Source organism: Hakea prostrata, chromosome 8 (genome assembly GCF_041222555.1).
Source record: "Hakea prostrata isolate BN-2017 chromosome 8, UWA_Hpros_2, whole genome shotgun sequence".
Taxonomy (NCBI): domain Eukaryota; kingdom Viridiplantae; phylum Streptophyta; class Magnoliopsida; order Proteales; family Proteaceae; genus Hakea; species Hakea prostrata.
The window spans coordinates 10485520-10501572 of record NC_142607.1 but is presented as its reverse complement, the minus strand read 5'-3'; the positions used below and the strand labels follow the sequence as shown (position 1 = coordinate 10501572).

Below are 16053 nucleotides of genomic sequence, written 5' to 3'. Positions count from 1 at the left end.
TATCCAAACCCCTAATCCGCTTTATCAACTTAATTTTTGAACTGGTCAAATACCTATCACATACCAATATTTTTCTTTGGAGAGAAAGAAGGGAAGAAATGTGAACACCAAAAGCTTTCAACCCAAGGCCCGGCTTTTACATGTCAGAGTCCACATCCCTATCAATTTTCTTTTGTAATATGAGTAACTCGACTTCCTTTTGTCCTGTTTTAAGTACAAAAGAATGTTTCCCGTCCAACTGTTTGGACAAGTAAGGTAAGAATGGGATCTATTCCTCTTCAGCGTACTTTTAATATTAAAGCTGGAACACTTTCACCAGCTTTGCTTTATTCCTTCTCTCTCTCTCTCTCTCAACTTTGATTCCTTTGGCAAAAACAACGTTCCAAACTCCATAGAGGAAATTTAAATACCTTATGACCTTCCAATGTGCTTCGATTCTCTCAGCCGAAAAGGAAAACAGAAAGCAGAGAGAGTGCAGAACAGCTAGAGACTCATTTCAAACACCAAAATCTTCCCTTTCTGAGGAATCAGGCACTGGCTTCCAGCCTCACTGACAGTTGTTAGCAATTATTATGACCTAATGTCATCTTCATCCACCCACTCAACCAAATTTCTACTGCAATTTGATTGATGACAATGTGAACTGCGAAGGTGGCTAAGGACCCAAACAGCTTTTTTTTTTTGGGTTTTGTAAGCCAAATGAACCCAGATGAATTTGAATCATAATTTCCGTGAAGGGTTCTTCCAAGGGCATTATTATGGAAGTAAATCCTTTACTTTCTGGTTTTGGGAGCTACATAACTCTGGATCATCTAACAACATACAGATATAATGATCGATGGGATTACCGCTAGATCAACACATTACTGAGGTGGTGGCTAACCCAGAAGCATAGAGCTTACAATACCCAAGAAGTAGATGAATCTGAACCCATTAATATGTACAGTGAAACATACAGCTTCAACCTTAATTATACTAATGAGTTGATTCTCTGATCCATCATAGCATGGCTAACTCATGTACTACCATAAAACAAATAGTGAAGTATTACATTACATTTCATTCATTACCTGTAATGACAGCTTAAAACAATGGCCTACTGAAATCTTGAATCAATTATATGCACTCAAATCAAATTATCTGAAGTAGACTATGCCGTGAATTAAAACCCTGCATCTGAATTACAATGTCACAAACAGAATGCAAGTGGGCAAACTGAAGGGAACAATAAACTGGGGAAACTCTATTAGGCTAGGTACACCATAAAGAAAGGGGCTTTAAAAATGTGACATCAAGTGCCAACTCAAATCGGGGTTTCATTGATAAAACTGAATAACTTCTCCTTCTTTATAATTCCCCTACTAAAAGAAGGGGAAAAAAGAAAAACTCCTATTTCACAGAAACAGGAGATGAGTACTTCATCAGGTGAAATCATGAAGGTTATTCTGGCAGGAGAGTAGTAATTACAGAAGCATAGGGGAGTAAAGAAAAGTGGCCAAAAATCAAACACATGCAACATCTACTCAGAATTGATCAAAGTCCATAACTTTTGAAACCCTGCTTCCAATCTTCTGATTAGTCGTCTTGCAGACAACATAAAAATAATGTGAGGTCTAAATTGTTAATTAGAAGGTCCTTCCAAGTTCCTTTCACATGAAACACCCCCTTGACCCAACTACAAGATGCATCAGGGAGAGTAAATTAACCACAGCCACCTTCTAAATAATTCACTGTTTCAGATGATACAACCCCCACAAAATCAGAAAGCAGGTGAGATAAAATAATCTACCAGCTAGATCATGAACCTAAATTAACATTTGCCTGGTTGAGACCACCATGAGCTGCTAATCCATGAATGTTGTAGTTCTGCCCACCTGAAGCCCTTGCCCCTCTTCCCCTGCTATTGTAGTTTCTAGAATAATAGTTTCCAGGCTGCTGGTCGTAATATTGGTTCTGACCGTTCTGGTACCCGACACCACCCCTGCTACTTCGACCCCCACGGCCATTACCGTAACCCCTGCGGCCACCACCACCACCACCACGGTTGCCTCTCTGATTCTGAAATGCCCTCCGAGGAACGTACTGTTGCTCTTTTAACTCCACCTCCCTCTGATTCTGATCCTCCACATCTCCTTGTGCCTGTTGTTGCTGTTGGGCTGATGTAACTTCTGCAGTATTAGCCGGCTCTGGTTCATTCTATGAAATTAAAATTTCCCAAATTAGCCACCAGTATAAGAGAGCCAAAAGTCTGTAATACTCAATACTGTATCCAGTTCTTGCAAGTGATACATTCTCTATTAGCAATTAAAGACCACCTTGGGAAGTTCCTCATCAGGACTCAACTGATCATCATTAGTTTCCTGTCCTTCAAAGTTGGTTGGCTCTTCATCCTGCCAGAGCATGCTACAGTCAGGAGAGTTGAATAAACCAACACACAAATCATACTTATCCTTCATAGAAAATAGATATACAGACAGATTCTCCTCTGTGCTTTTGGACTATAATAAATAGCAGGATATATAGCCAAGCATGTGTTTAAATGGGTGTGAGAGAGTTTAAATGGGGGTCAATTGGTCATTATACCATAACAAGGGCAATATGGACATTTCGTTCCTAACTTAACAGAATCTTTGATGAAAAGTGATGAGCTTGCAACTTCTAATTTTGAGTGTACAATTTGTAATTTAGGGCACTAAAGCATGCAACCTCACCAAAGCGTGCATTCTGTAATTTAATCTTTTTTTGGGCGGGTTTTCTGCCCGAATAAAAGGAAATGGGGGGAATGCAAAGATGGAAAGAGGTATGGATATAAAAAGAAAAATAGACACAGCAAGTCAAAAGAAGCCCTGATCAATAATCCTTCTCCGATAGGCTCTATCCTGGCTCATACATAGAAAGAAGACCTAAACCTTGTATGTCCTTCCTCACATCCCCATGGTCATTTTAGGCCCATCCTTACCTCTTTTAGCTACTTCAATCAGGATCATCACTCCTTACTGGGGCATCCGTAGGCCTCTGTCAATACAACACATCACCTTTTACTCCCTCCCCCAAAAAAGGGGGGGGGGGGGGGGAGAAGAAAAAGAGTATGACAGACCACCTCAACAACGTTCCTGAAGCTTGTCATTAATCAAAGCAATTCCACATCATATCTGAACAATCAGGATACGCTCATTTCTTACTTTATCCTTCTAGTTTTTAGCACATCTATCTTATCATGTAGCTTTGAATTGAAGGGATCAACAAAGGGCCAAGGCTGGAACTTAATAGAACCTGAACCAAAAATAAAGGAATTTCAGTTGTCAGGTAGAAACGGCTTGGGGTTTCATTGATCAGATGGGGATGGCCTGGAGCTTCAAGGGAATGATATGCAGTCTTATAGGAAGAGCTGGCAGCAATTTAAGCCAATTCTAAGGTTGAGTAGGTTTCCTAAACTTTAGAGTTGGTTAACTGCAAAGTCATCAGGGCTTAAGGGGGGGGGGGGGGGGTTAGGGTCTGTGATTAGGATGAGTGGGGAACTACCAGGTAGGATGGGTTCTCAAAAAGAGGAGGAACTTTAGTTATTAAACCTAAGAAATCAATGCTTGCAGGTTTAGTAGACATCGTGCATGAAATTGAAATCAAAATTTTAAGAATTGGGAGCAGAAAGGAGGATGAAGATGACAATTGAACCCACAATCATAACGAAGGGTCTTAAGACTTCAAGCACCAAATCCGGATTCATGTTGGACTTCTAAACACCATGGACTCCCAACACTTGGACTAGATCCAAGGTGCCTCAATCTAGACTTTAAACTAGATCAGTCTCTTACAAAGGAGCAAGGCACCAGCCAGCTATTTACACAGAAAATTATGATTAACCAAGTCATAATCTTATTTTCCATGACGCTGATGGACATATAAAATGGGGGCTGAAACAGCCTTACAAAGTAGAGTTCTATTCTATTTGGAATAGAATGGGTCCTAACAACAGGAGTGACTAATAAATGGCCTAGTTTTAAGCTTAACTCAGAACTAATTTAAAAGTAAAAACTATTCCTCTCATGCATGGATGTGTAAAAGGAACCTAATAAAAGGCAACTTGAAACATAATGGACACCTTTCGGTTCTTCACTTGAATTTGACCACTTCCCACACCCCCCCCCCCCCCCAAAAAAAAAAAAACCTTAAATGGCCATGTTTCAACTCTAAAACACAAAATAAACTAACTACTACTAAATATGTATGCAACCATCCAAACACCATTCTAGAGCCATCAAAGGGGCCCAGTACACATCAGACTCAAAGGACCAAAAGGCCCATGGCCTGTGTAATCCAACCATAGGCTTATTAGGAATAAGCCTAACTGGGTGTTGGATCTGCATCATCTTAACATCCTCATCTCTGCATCACATAGCTTATCAGTAAGCCTATAATTAACTGCCTAGCATTCCTCCTCCATATATCATAGTCAGCAGTGTAACAGTTACATAGAACATCCTTTGGACTTTAAAGAATACATCAATCACATAGAACTCCTATTGCACCTCTCCACTTCATCTATGCCACTTTTTTTTGGGAGAATTAAATTTTATTATCAAAACCCAAAAAAAAGGAGAAAAAGAAGGGGAATATATATATATATGATATATAATTTTTATTTTTATTTTTTGCCTGGGAGGACGGGCTCTTCAGGTTGAAGACATAAAAGTAAAGCCAAAACCGTAGGTAACAACAATAAGCCCATTCTTGGGGTGTACGCAATAGGGGGATGGGAAGCAGCTATAGCTTAGAGGATGCATCAATACAAATGGCTTTCCAAATCACGTCAAAAGACCTAGAGTTGAAGCTCCCTCTTGGACCTCTTCTAAGATCCCCCCCCCCCCCAAAAAAAAAAAAAAACCCAAAGGTTATGAACAGTCACTCCAAAGACCAGGTTACCTACAGTGTCACAAATAGAAGCTAGAGAAAGATCTCAGGATCCAAGGCCTAAAATATAGATAGTTCAGTTACATACAAATAGCTTATATATACTTAATTATTTTATGCTTTAAGAATGAACTGGTTTTGCTGGATTGAACCAGTGATAATGCAAGTCATTAGAACATTTCCTTTGCCAAATTAATTGCACATAATCATTTTTTGTTCCTTTCTAGTGCTTCTCGACATTAGTGGAAGTGTGGAAAAGCAAATCAGAATCCACTTGGGTATAATACCCAGCTTTTTTAATGTGCCAATGAAACAGAAATAGTCTGTAATTTTGGAAACATCAAAAACCTTGTTTCGTTGATTTTCAAAACGCTTTATTTCTTATTTTGGGGGGAGTGGGGGTAGAGGTGGGCGTGGGGTGTGCAAAAAAGGTCTTCAAATAAAACACATGTTCACAAAAAAAAAATCAATCAGAAACTCAAACAAAGAGAGATGAGCAAACATCTGCAACTCTTCATCATTTTTTCTCTTCCTCTACCTTTGGAAACAGTTTCTGAAGAGGTTACCATAAAACAGAATAGGTTTACCAAACACCATTTTATGGCTCAAGAAATCTAGCATAGAAACAGGAAAGATGGCGCGGAAAAAAGTTTCAGATGAAGAACATGCATTTCAGAACAGAAGCACACCCTAAGGAAATATTTAAGTGCTTTATTTTAATTGTCTATTAGAGCTCAATTAAGACTTTGATGAGTCTATTTCACTTTCCTAGTCAGTCCGTTCAGGATACCTAATACATTTAAAATTTGGTTAGACCTTTCCTTTTTTATTGGGGTCTAAATTTGATTTTCGTCTCTTATTTAAGGTTGTAACAGGGGCATTTATTGGAAATGAGGTTGATTATGAAAGAACTTCTGCAGCCTTTATTCTCCATTGGAGATCAAGTCTAAGAGTGACCTAGCCTAAGTGGGATTGGTGTGCATATCCAATTGATTCCTTGACTATGAAACCCAGGAGGTTCTAATCAAAGCTCTTCCTATCGCTGAAGAACTCGGAAGATTTTTTCAAGTTCAAGATTGACTCTTTATCAACAACAATAAGCCTTGTCCCAACTAAATGGGGTTGGCTACATGGATTCTTGCCTTCCAATCAATTTTGTTTGAGGCCATGCTAGATACAAGGCCTAAACCATGCATATCCTTTCTCACCACTTCTCTTAAGGTTATCTTAGGTCTACCCCTAGCTCTTCTAGTTCCTTCAATCTATATTATACCACTTCTTCGTCCAAGAGCATTTATAGGTCTCCGTTGAACATGGTTGTGCCATTGCAAACGACATTCCTGAAGCTTATCACTTATGGGAGCAACTCCCAAACCAACTCTAATATGATCATTCCTTATCTAATCCTTCATAGTTTTGCCACTCATCCATCTTAGCATTTCATTTTTGCTACACTGAGTTTGTCTATATGATTTTTTTAACAGCCCAACACTCTACACCGTACATCATAGCAGGTCAAACGACAGTCCTATAGAATTTTTCTTTAAGCTTTAATGGAATACGTCGATCACACAAGACCCCGGACAAACCTCTGCACTACATACACCCTATTTTAATTCTTTGGGAAACATCATCCTATTTATCATAATCAATTAGAATTAATCATCTAACCAACTGCCTTTAAAAAAAACCCAACCTGCTGCCCACCTTGCTGCCCACCCTGCATTACATTAATTTAATCCATCCCATCAATTCATCTCCTATAGACACTCAAACATAACATACCCCCATCCCCCAAATTTCCTGGACAAACTAACTATTATCTGATTAACAACATCGCAACCATCTCCCAAATCAAGATGTGAGAATTCTCAAAATCAGCACCTATCCAACCATCTCAACCTAATCTCCAATTATCCCAGAGAAACATTAATTTTGACCCATTCTAACTGGCTTCTGGTTGATCTTCATACATTCTAGGGCAACAACAATAGGACAACTTGGATAAATTCTATAAATAAAGGATTTAAGCCCATGACAGGCACAAACTCTGTCTTCGGTCTATGGATTCTGTATTCCTCTCTTTTCTTTTTCTTCCTTGGTTCAGCTTTCTCAAGTTCTTAAATTTTTTTTATGGCATTAAAAAATATTGCAAGACTGAGAAGAGAAAAGGTTTATATCCAAACCTGAAAGAGAAAAATAAAAAAATAAAATACCCAAAAAATGTTTTTTATCTGGTATCATATTCTGCTGATTGTTGCTCATGCTCATTGGGTCTTTGATATGTGCTCTCACTGAAAAAAGTAGAAGACGATCCACTGATTACTTTTTTTGCTTTTATTATTATTATTATTATTATTATTATTATTATTATTATTATTATTATTATTATTATTATGCTTTATTTTTTGCTATACACTGCTGAATCGATGTTGAGAAGAGAGACAAAGCCATAAAGAAGTAGCTGAGCTACACTCTCCTACTTGGTTACCGCCTTGATTTCCAACCCATCTTTACCTTGCACATTTGGCTGGTCTCAATTTCAGATATCAAGAGTATCATGGTTTGCCAATTTCTCTATTGGTGGCAACCTATTCTTGACATGGTTTATGAGGACTGCAAGAATGAAGCATTGGATAACTGAACTGGTTGCTTCAATATTTTCAGGGATGTCAGTTTGTAAGACTGTAAATTGGAATTAGTAAAGCATTGAGATATCCAGAATTCCTCAGAAAATGAGCTACAACCGAGTCAGACCTCTCACTCAAATCCAGGTTCATGGAATTCCACCTTTGGGTTGATGGGTTAGAAGGATGTAAACAATAGACATTTTTCCCACAATTACAATGCCTTTTTTTATACCTCCGCTTTCCTCACTTACACCTCTTATCATCCATATCTCCTCATATCCTTCAATTAGTTTTCCTTTAAAGCTTAATCCCGACATAATAATGTTACTTCTTATCATAACGGGCGATCTCGCGAGATAACTCGCTTTTTCAAAGAAGCAAGACGAGATGGAGATCCAGAGAAGAGAGTTGGGATATCTTGCTCGAGATCTCGCTATATCTCACCCAGGATCTCGCCATATCTCACTAGAACTCTCAATTTTCGCCATTTTTATGCGGATTTTGGCTGGACTTCCACTTGCAACTACTCTTAGCACATCTACAATATCAAAAGAAGATCAATCATTCTCCGCTTGTCTTATAAACTTATGATTTAATAAATTATATAGAACTTCTAATGATTGTATAGTTTTATTATTCTATTCTTGAAAATTGAGATTGTGATACTCATATTGATGGAATTTGATGACATTTAAGTTATTTGATGCATTTGATACACTTGCTTTTCATTTAGATGCCTTAAAGGTTCTATATTACATCTTGTATAACCTTGCATTCCCTAATCCTACAATATTTTGATTTCACACTATGGATAGACTTAGAAATCATACTTAGGGTTGTTTTCTAATAAGTCCAAGGCCACCAATGTGTTCAAAAGGCCTACCAAGTTTCATCCCAATTGAGACCGTAAAACCCACTGAGATGGGCCACCGAGTTGACGCCAAAAAATTGCATATCTCAACCAAGATCTCACTGAGATGGTCAAGATCTCGATTTTTCAAGGTGGTGAGATCTCGCTCGAGAGTGAGATCTTCTACCATGCTTCCTACTACATCTTTTGCCTTTTTATCCTGCTAAGTGGCCCAGTAAAGTTTCTTATTTTTTACAAGGCCATTATATATTGACCTACTAGGCCTTAGTTGGACCCACCACAATCCCAAATAAAGTTCCTACTTGCGATTGCTTGGAAAATTACAAAATTGTCTTGCCTCAATAAGATTGACTTTTATGGACTGATACACGGACCTTGCTAGGCTGGTGTGTCCTACATGGTGGTGCGCCTAGTGTGCTTTGCTAGAATGTCCCCAGCTAGGATCCATATAATCTCTGCTGTTAAAATGAAACATGTGCAGACTGAGATAACTAAAGTGAAATGAACCCTCTTAACTTGAACCAACCTGAACCAACCAAACCAGATGGAATCTACCTCTCTTCTTCTTCATCGAACTGTTCCTAGTCATCGGCCAAAAAACCCTAATTTTGCAAACAGAGTACTGGGTACCAAACTTTTTCTGTATAACTAATCTTAAACCCAAACCCGCAAGAAAATCAAACCCCCAACTAATGTCACTGACCGTACAAATCCAAGAATCAATAACTCTATTAATCACAAATGATATTCAAGCTTTAGATAACATTTTTTTTGGGGGAAACAGCAAACCAATTCAAAAGCTTCTGCAAACACTAACCTTAGAAGGCAGATGAAAAAACTGTGAATCAAAATAAGACCCCCAAGACTCAAAGTATCAACACCCCCAAGGTTCAAAGAACTCTGAACATGAGAGAGTGAGAGAGTGAGTGTGAGAGAGAGACCAGGGGGGGGGGAGAGAGGGGCTTCGGAATAAGGAGGAAAAACATTTTAAGAAACAGGTAGAAGAAATACTCTTCCTCTCCTCAATAATCTTATTTCTTTCATGCTTTTTGTTTTTAGATACTTGTAAAACTGTCAATTTTGTTTCAGATTCATCGTTCAGTGGTGCTCTTTTAATACGTAAAGCCAGCAGGGATTTGTTGTTTTCTTTCTTGTTCTTGTTCTTCTTTCTTTCTTGTTCTTCTTGTTCTTTTTTTTCTTTTTCATTAGGGTTTGAAATGGAATGAGTTTGCAGTGAAGCTTTGAGGATCTGCTAGGTGAAGACGAAGTTGTCATTATTCGATCTCAAAACCAGGAATAGAAGAAAAAGAAAACATAAATAAATAAGAAGAAGAGAGAGAGTCACACACAAAAAAAGCAGCGAGAGAGAGAGAGAGAATGAATGAGTTGATGTGGGTGTAATAAGAATATTATTAAAGGAGGGACTGTATGTTAAAAAAAAGGTAATGTATCCGAGAGAAATTGATGGGTTCACAGATATTCATGAGACAAGAAGATTTTATTTCAAATATAAAATGAAACTTTGGTCGGTTTGGTTCAAGATAAACCGGTTATGGTTCGATTTGGATTGAGTTAAGAGGGTTCATTTCACTTAAGTTATCTCAATCTGCACATGTTTCATTTTAACGGCTGAGATTATTAGGATCCGAACTGATGCAATCCTCGTGGTGCACACCAGGCGCACTACCACATAGAATGCACCCGCCTAGAAGGGTCCCCATAACACCCAATCAAGGGTATTAGCCATAGATCACATCAATTAGGGGTTGCATGCATTTTTCAGTGTGGTGGTTGTCAGATTTGGAGATTATTATTTAACTCACATCTGGTCTAACTGATATTGACTAATATGAGAAAAAGATTAGAGATTATTTTACTTTTATTAGAGATTATTTGCGGCTGCTCTTGATAATGAAGATTATTGTCTGTTAGTTGGATATTATCTATGCATTATTTGCCCAAGAAGGGGTGATTGAATACTATTATTCTTGTGTGTTCAAGTCAGTAGTTGGAAATTTTTATTATGTTATGTTTTTGCGGCCTCAGCAACAATGTCATCCATGAAGATGGTAGTCAGCAACAATGCATAATTATTTGGTCTACAACATTCAGATGTCCTAGCTCCCAGCAAACTGGTGCTATTTTATTTTATTTTTTTTGTGTGTGAATCACCTGGTGCTGAGTTATTTGGCCAAAAATAACCTTATGTTGTCTGTTTACAGCAACCTTATGCCTATACTTGGTTTGCAGTAGTGAAATCTTTCTAAACTGATCTGAGATCTCTGTTTTGGGCTCAATATCTACCTTTGTTTGAGCAGATTGCTACTAACTGCCAGCCTTTTTTGAGAAGGGCTTTTGACAAAGCCATTGGATGCTGCACTTCTCTATACTTGACCTAACTTTACATTAAACATCATTATCCCTTTATCCCTGATGAAAATACTTGCACTGCTGATGTCAGCCTTTGCAATACTTCAACCCGCATTAGGGCAAGTCCACTAGAAAACACAGAAAAAAATAAGTATATTATAACACAATAATGCAAATGCAATCAAAGTCTACATGCTCAAAAGTAACCCATGCTTCAGGATCCTGAAAGAATTTAACAGCAAGGACAGAGAAGGCCACCGCCAGTGGGAAAAAGTCCATCCAGGGACTTGAGCAATCATCTCTACCTATTAAGCCACAAGAATTGGAGCACTCCAAGAACAAGCAGCAAAGGGCGGTTCTCATCTGGATACTCTTAAAAAGAGTGGCATCTTTTTTTTCCCCACAAACAACACAACATTCATAAATGAAGAGAATGGGCAGTCCCACAACAAGAACACTGGCACCTATGGTCAGAGGGAATTCAATGAAGATATACCCGTAGTCAAGCTACTCTAAGACTAACCCATGATGAAGATGTACCCCCAGTCAAGCTACTCTAAGACTAACCCCATGATGAAGATGTACCCCTAGTCAAGCTACTACCAACCCAATGGCATGTCCCTTCAAACAACCGTGACATGTACCCAATGGAACGATCTCATACAAAAACCAACAACAGAATGGAAGAGGACCACAACCATCCCATGCTTCATGCTTTTTCTTTTGTGACATTGCAGTCACAAATCACAACTAGCATCCTAGAATTTTCTCTTCTATTGTTCTCATTCATATAATATTTTCTGGGGACACACTGAGCAAGTAATCTAAGGTCAAACCAATAACTTCAAGGTTGAAGGATACAACATCTGATCAACCAATACTCTACCTTTTAAGACTCAGATGTATGGCAAACATTCAATTAAAGAGCGAAAGTTCACACCATGAATAATATTAAACTACTGGAAGTACCCAAAAAACTACCTAGTTCATAAGTGTTTGAATACCAACTGACAGTATCATTTACTAGACTAATGTGAATTCCCCCTCTTTTTCTTTTAGGAAATCAGACATAACAGTGTTCTTGGCATGTATCTATTCTTACAAGGAATTCCGGACTCACAACAAAAACTAAAGAACAACTACCATAGTTCTCAAGGCAGCAAGGCGACCAAGGTCCAAGGATTTTGGAGAGGGTCCGAAATCAAGGCAGCACCAACAAGGCATTCAGGGCACCTGCCTAGGCATCGAAAAGCATAGGTGACGTATTGATAACTACACAAAGTACAAATGTTTATCAAAAAAGCAAAATCTGAATAATGCATTAATTGGAAAGAACAAACATATTTCCAACTCTCAGAAATTTAATGTAATTACTCTTGAGCCTGCAAATATTGCAGCAAAACCAGAAAGAGTCTTCAAATTTACCCATTTCAATCAAAGGATGCACATCAGCCATATCCTACCATACCCAAAACTAAGTGAAACATCCACTTTTAGACATCAAGACTTCAATTAAATACTTTATGCATGGTTACAGAACTTTTTAAATGAAAATAATAATAATAATAATAATAAAATCAGTTAGATACTTACACTTGAAAAGGTTGGCACCTCAATATCTTTTAATCAAACCTCGTGATGCACACAAAGGAACACTAGGAAGGGTAGCATTATGAAGAGAATATCACTCTAACTAACCATATTAGACACAAAATGATATGGTTATAGGTTAGCCCCCTCAATTTTCAGACAATTCTTTCTTTCTTTTAATTGTTACTTCTAATATTATTTTTAGCTGGGGTATGGGGTTGGGGAGAGTGATCTTCATATTACTTGCTCAACCACAAGCATGAACTATAGGCTGAGTATCAGTACAAGTCCATGCCCTATTGACAAAAGCAATAGCAACTGCCAAACTACAAATGAGTACGATAAAAAATATGTATACAACAAGTCTAAATCCATATCCTTCAAAATATTATGGAGAAATCAGAAACTGATTGAACAGAAAATTGGACCTTTGAGCAACAAATAGATTTGGTAATAGAGGTAAGTGTGTATTATCAACAGAATCAACACAGCAATTCTACGGCTTGATTGGTTTGTATACAGATGAGTAGACTTTAACAGCAGTGGCAGGTTCAAAGAATTTCTGCTGATCAGTCCAAAGTATACCTTAGAGTTATTGACAGGGGTATTCAAATGAGAAATTATTCAGCATCCCAACACTGAAACAAGCACTTGTTTAGAAGATCAAAAGATTCAAAAATAAATGAGTGACCCCAATATGTGATCATAAATTAAGAAGCGGGCATTTCAAGCTGAAAGAATCTGAAAGCATGCAATCGGGATTTTCATTTTTGTCCAATGCCCAAGAATAAGAAAGCAGATCCATAAATCAGGTGGAAACGGAACAAAATATCTAGTAACTAATGGACTTAGTCTTGCAAACTTTGCCATTGAAGGAACTCTATTGACATGTGGATGATCAAAAATAAATCATTTTATGTAGTTTGTCTTGTGAACCTTTGCCATTATGAAGAGCGTCACCAACACATCAGTAATAAAAACAAGTGCTATGAACATAAAACAAGCATATTTGAAGGAAGGAAGAGTTTCACCTTCTGCTGGTATTGTGTGTATGCACCCTCGACCTGGATAGGAACCGGCGAGTCTTGCATAGGCACCTGACAAGGAACATACTTTCCCGCTGCAGCAACCACTTCCACCGGAGCCTTCATCTCTGGTGTCGTGGTAAAGTAATCTGACGCCAAAATCTTGTTTAGCCGCTCCCTCAATCCAGCATCTAAAAAAAATTACATTTTGCGATCAGCTATATAAGATCGAATATACAGTTCAGTAAGACGAGAAATCAGAGATGCAATGTTAAAGCAGAGAAACTTCCCATAACAGATACATACAGGTAATGGCAGCTTCGGGTTCAATAGGCTGATCCGAATTATCAAGCCAACGCCTAGCATGCTCCGCACAGCTCTGAAGGGCGTTCTTGTGGGAAAGGCCGGAATGAAGAGGACGGGAAATCACGAGACTACCAAGCTCAGAAATTAAATCCAAATCCCTCTCCCCAAGGAGATCGGTGGCTTCATCGGTAACATAATCGTAAGTCAAGCAGCAGCCACGTTCGTGAGTTCTGGTGAGCATGGTTGAGGTGAAATCACTCTGAAGCTTCACATCGAACAAACACCCGAAGTAAAGCAGTTTCAACAGATCCTCAATGGGAGTATCGTCGCCGCCTTGGGAACTCGTTTTCTGGGGTTCACTGCTCTCGTCCGTGTCGTCTTGGGTATCGTTGATGGTATTGTCGATCTCAGGAGGGGGAGGAGCAGAGACCTCATGGCGTTGAAGGGCAAGGTCGAGCTCTTCTTGAAGGGCGGATGACAGGGGTTGCCTGAGCTTCTCGTACTCCTCGATGAGAACGAGAAGGCCAGGTTTGGAACGTAGAACTTCCTCTTGCTCCTTATTGATGGCTTTGCCCTGAGCAATACTCTCTTCCATCTGAATGATTCGGTTGTATTTCTTCTTCAGATTACGAAGACGCTTGGTCATGAGAGAAAGGACTGGACCCTCTGATACTTCTGAGGCTGCAGAGGCCGCCATTGTTGCTGGGACCGACTGCTACGAAGGAACCTCACTCCCTTCGTTCCTCTTCTCTTCCGCGCTTTGCTTCGGTTCTGTTACTTGATAGTGCGCGGCAGGAGAGGGAGAGAGAGAGAGAGAGACGATTAGCCTCTACCTCAAGGAAGAGCGAGCGACGGAGGAAGACGGCCCGAGAGGGTACGGAAGACGCAAGATGACGGCGAAACGGAGCCGGAAGTTGATGGTATTTTGATGAGAGGAGAAGCATTAAAATAAATAAAATCGGTTTGGCTTTTTAAATTAATTCTATTATTATTTTGGTAAATTATATATAAACCCCTATAATTGCAAAAAAATTACATCAGACCTAACTCGCACGAAAGAGAGTGAGCCCTTAATTCTAAGAAAATGCCCATAGTATGATAGCTAGTGCATACAAGGCCTGGCCTGGGAATGAATGCATCACCATAGGGATGACCAACGATTACTAGAGATTTCGATTTCATGCAGTCGGATTGCAGCTTATAAATTGAGGACAGGTTTCTAGAGTTAGCTCACTCTTTTAGAATATTTGTCCCATCCCTTATAGCACATATGCCACCAAAGCATAAGGGGCGTGATGATTTGATGTTGTCGTCATTTTACTTCGGCTTAACGATTAACGATGACATTTTGTTTAGAGTTCCAAACTCAATGGTGGCAACTAAACACAAAAGTTGCACTCATTGTCAGACTTAACCCCCACCTTGGGCTATTAGCTAATGACAACCATGCCTCACTTGTGTCCATATTCTTGAAGGCATTCCTCTCTTTAAGAAGATTCACAGCATAACATTATCTCAGTTTAATTTGAAGAGGTTCGTTCAGTTGGTAAAAACGACACATCATAATATGAGATTAAGGATTCAGATTTTTTTTGAGGCTAGGGATGAAACCCCATATTAGTAAATAGTTATCCCCCCAATACCCAGCACGGGGTGCTTCAACAAGGGGTGGGGGCTAGGCGCGCGGGGAGGTTGGGTTTGTGTGGACGGGTAGGAGTGCAGTTTCCGTTCGTGTATGGTGGGCAATAGGGCTTTGGTGCAAATAGATTGAGGTGCAGGATAGGTGGGGTACGAGTGAAAATAGGATGACTTATAAGGGGTATTTTGGTTATTAGTCATTTTAGGGGCAATTTGGTCATATTGGAAAAATATTTGAATTCCAATCATTAGTTGGAAGAGTCCTAAAACGTGCACAAAATGGTATGGACGTCTTTGCAATGTATGCACTTTGCACGGTTTGGAAAGAGGGGTTTTTTTTTGGTTTTGGGGGAGTCCGGATCATCTCCGTCGAGGGTGCACTCTGTGCTTGTGGGCCCTACCGTGATGTGTGGTTGCCCGGAGGCATAGATGATCCAGACTCAGGGAGAGGGGGAGGGGGGTTGGAATATTCAAACACAACTAGACAACTCAGCATTGAAAACTTGTACCACCTCCTTCTCGTTCTTCACCCAACGACTAGATTGTCTCTCGTCTTGATGGGCTATAAGAAATACCTACAAAAGGTTAGGCGCTGAATTCACGAGGTAATCAAATGCCTACATAGGTTAAGGCCAACATGCTATAGAGAAAAAACGATCCAGCTTTACTAAGTGAGCTAAGGGGGATGCCTTTCATGAGGTGTGGTCCGGCATGA

The 16053-nt window shown here is 39.2% G+C and overlaps 1 protein-coding gene across 1 annotated transcript; it reads right to left on the bottom strand.

Moving 5' to 3' along the window:
- Nucleotides 1–901: 901 nt before the first annotated feature.
- Nucleotides 902–14644, bottom strand: LOC149006817 (uncharacterized). The gene is made up of 4 exons (XM_089165268.1): nt 13701–14644; nt 13401–13585; nt 2316–2390; nt 902–2196 (listed from the first exon to the last, which is right to left on the bottom strand). The coding sequence occupies exons 1-4, from the start codon at nt 14395–14397 to the stop codon at nt 1798–1800; spliced, it is 1356 nt and encodes a 451-aa protein (XP_089021394.1). The 5' UTR covers nt 14398–14644; the 3' UTR covers nt 902–1797.
- Nucleotides 14645–16053: the final 1409 nt, after the last annotated feature.

Bases quoted from the DNA above. Each gene is read 5' to 3' on its own strand.
- LOC149006817 (XM_089165268.1), bottom strand. From the start codon at position 14,397: ATGGCGGCCTCTGCAGCCTCAGAAGTATCAGAGGGTCCAGTCCTTTCT. The intron at 2,391-13,400 runs GTGAAACTCTTC...ATGCTCTGGCAG, and splicing joins ACACACAATACCAGCAGAAG to GATGAAGAGCCAACCAACTT. The intron at 2,197-2,315 runs GTGGTCTTTAAT...TTAATTTCATAG, and splicing joins CTGATGAGGAACTTCCCAAG to AATGAACCAGAGCCGGCTAA.